We start from the raw sequence: 2,586 nt of genomic DNA, 5'->3' as shown, positions 1-2,586 counted from the left end.
ATGCCATCGGACACGATTCGACGACTATGGTATTAGTATATATCAGCACAGTCTACAAGATACAAGGAGTCTAGTGCTAAAAAAAGACAATCATTTAAGAAAAAAAAAATCTACGAAACAAACGAAAGCCCAAAATAAATGGGAAAAGGGATTTTTAGAGGGAAGAAAAAAGAATACCCAGAAAAAAACAAAACAAAACGAAGAATGATTTCTGAAAGTCAGAAAACGGATTCAGAAGAAAAAGAGGAAAAATAATAATTCTTTAAAAAAAAGAATCCCAGAAAACAAAGCGATTGGCATGTTATGTTTAACTCGCCGTCTTCCTGAAGTACCTGAGGATTGACCAGCGTGTACCTCCCGCCGGTCCAGAGGTACGAGCCGTCGAAGCCGAAGGAGTAGAGGTCGTCGCCTACGCCATTGCCTCCCCACTTCTCGCCTCCTCCGGGATAGCTGACGTAGCCCTTGGTGTTGGCCCAGCCGAGGCGCAGGTGGGGCGACAGATGCGACACCTGCTCGATGTGGTCCAGGGTGAGCTCGTAGTACCACCTCTGGTACATGGCCGAGCCCTCGACGTGGCCCACGAAGATGTTGGGGCGGGCGCTGGAACGGGAGGGACGCAGAAGCTCAGGGGCGGGTATATGCTTTTTACTTAAAATCTCTTGCTTATGCGATTATATTTTTTGCTTATCTGATTTACGGACACTTGGTACTGGCGCAATACAGTAACCACAGTAAAGAATAACAAGTCTAGATTTATATTCTGAACATGGCGATGCATACATCCTTATCGTAAGCATCATACTACACTTTCTCTCTCTTCTCTAATCTCAACAAAAACTTCAATAAAACTACCTTTAAAAAATATTCAACTCATCCCATAGGCATTTTTAAAACTCAGCCACAGCTTTCGTACCTGGACACGTGGTCAACGAGCTGTGTCTGAAGCAGGAGATTGCGACCCGGGAGCAGGTAATCACAGATGTTATTCTGCGAAGACCTGACAGCTGTTCCGTTACCCACGCACAGAGAACAGAGGACGTCCAGTACCTTGGGGTCGCGGCCGTACTTCTCTAACAGGGCGATGATGACCTTGATATGTTCTTCCTGTAACATGATCGAAGTGTGTTTAGACAATCGCCACGCCAAGAAATTCAATCTCTCAAAATCAATCGCCAATTTTTTGTGATCCAATGTATTTGGACAATTAACGAGCATAACAGTATGGCATGCATTTTAATAACCAATGGATGTGACAGTCTGAAGCGTATTCTGATCATCACAAGGTCATTCCCAGCTGACCTTCATGACATTGAGAGCCTCCGGGGAGTCGATGAGGACGCAGTGCAACACATCCAGCATGCCGGTGCCCTCGCCAGCGGAGCCCAAGCGGGAGAACAGCCAGTTGAGGCGGTGGCTGTTGGCGAACTGGGAGCAGTTGGTATGGTTACCCTTAATCACCGCCGCCAGCAGCTGGTACAGGTATCCTGTCAGAAGGAGAATCACTCTTATGAACACGTTGGCTAGTTTCGGGAACTTCAATGTATTGCACGGGATTGAAATACTGAAACGATTTCTTCCTGAATTACAAAATATCTACCATATTACTAAACCTGCGGATAACTCACTATACACAAAATAAACTTTCGGTATATGGAAATTGAACATCTGTGCACAGAGGATTTTTCCGTCATTTTCAAATAATTCTACAACATTATCATTAAATTATACAAAATACTAGAATGCATACGATTCTTAAGGGAAACATATAAACACAACAACATATAATCAAAGAATAAGACAAAAAACAGCAAGACAGGCCAAGAAAGATGCCCTGGAAACGCACCCGAGATGATCTCCCAGTCCTGGCCAGCTTCCTCTCCCGCCAGAGCCACCATGTAGCCCTGGGAGGTGATGACTGTGATCTTGTCGATGGCGTCTAAGATAAGGTTCAGGATGCCCTCCTCTTGGAACAGGTCCTGGCGGTTCCTGAGAGCGCGGAGAGCCACCTGGCGTTCCTCGTGTTCTGGTGGGAAGAGAAAGATCATTGGGGAAATTTAACTCCTGGAACCCTAAAGTTAAGAGAGAGAAGTTGATTAATCTCTATTTTTATCACTATGATGATATAAAGAAATAAAGGATTGCACTTATCATCCCATACATTTTATACAACTTTGATCAGAGAACCAAGATTCGACTACAAATATGATACAAGTTCCCAACGTTACTTCATATTTCTTAGTTTTCTGCCTAGAAAAAACAATGCATAAGGTAGGCCTACCTAGATCTTCTTCGGGATATGCGAAGTAGTTGATGAGATCTTCCAAACAGCTGATCATTTCCTTGAGGTTGACAGTTCTTAGGAGGATGGAGTGACGGCGAGAAGCCTGAATGTTATCCAAACCCCTGGGAGAGGAAAAAAAGTGTTCAGTACAGAATCTAACATGAAAAAAGAGGAATGCCACATAAATCAATAAACGTTTAATCTTAAGAACGTAAAATCTACAGGCTTAACTTAATCCATAAAAAACGGATGCCGCTTTAATTAATCAAACCTAATCTTGCGTTTCACATCGAATTATAGACATC

At 43.5% G+C, this 2,586-nt stretch overlaps 1 protein-coding gene across 1 annotated transcript in view; it reads right to left on the bottom strand.

Annotated features, from left to right (window-relative positions):
- Positions 1-2,586, bottom strand: part of LOC119591819 (ryanodine receptor-like) — a 115,587-nt gene that overhangs the window by 16,427 nt on the left and 96,574 nt on the right. The window contains exons 13-17 of the mRNA XM_037940564.1: positions 2,279-2,403; positions 1,844-2,023; positions 1,300-1,484; positions 914-1,104; positions 333-600 (exon numbers count right to left, since the gene is read on the bottom strand). Coding sequence (XP_037796492.1) covers positions 333-600; positions 914-1,104; positions 1,300-1,484; positions 1,844-2,023; positions 2,279-2,403 — 949 coding nt within the window. The remainder of the gene's footprint in view (positions 1-332; positions 601-913; positions 1,105-1,299; positions 1,485-1,843; positions 2,024-2,278; positions 2,404-2,586) is intronic.

This window comes from Penaeus monodon, chromosome 29 (assembly GCF_015228065.2).
Source record: "Penaeus monodon isolate SGIC_2016 chromosome 29, NSTDA_Pmon_1, whole genome shotgun sequence".
Taxonomy (NCBI): domain Eukaryota; kingdom Metazoa; phylum Arthropoda; class Malacostraca; order Decapoda; family Penaeidae; genus Penaeus; species Penaeus monodon.
Note: the sequence above shows the minus strand (reverse complement) of the source record. Positions and strands in the feature narration are given on the sequence as shown.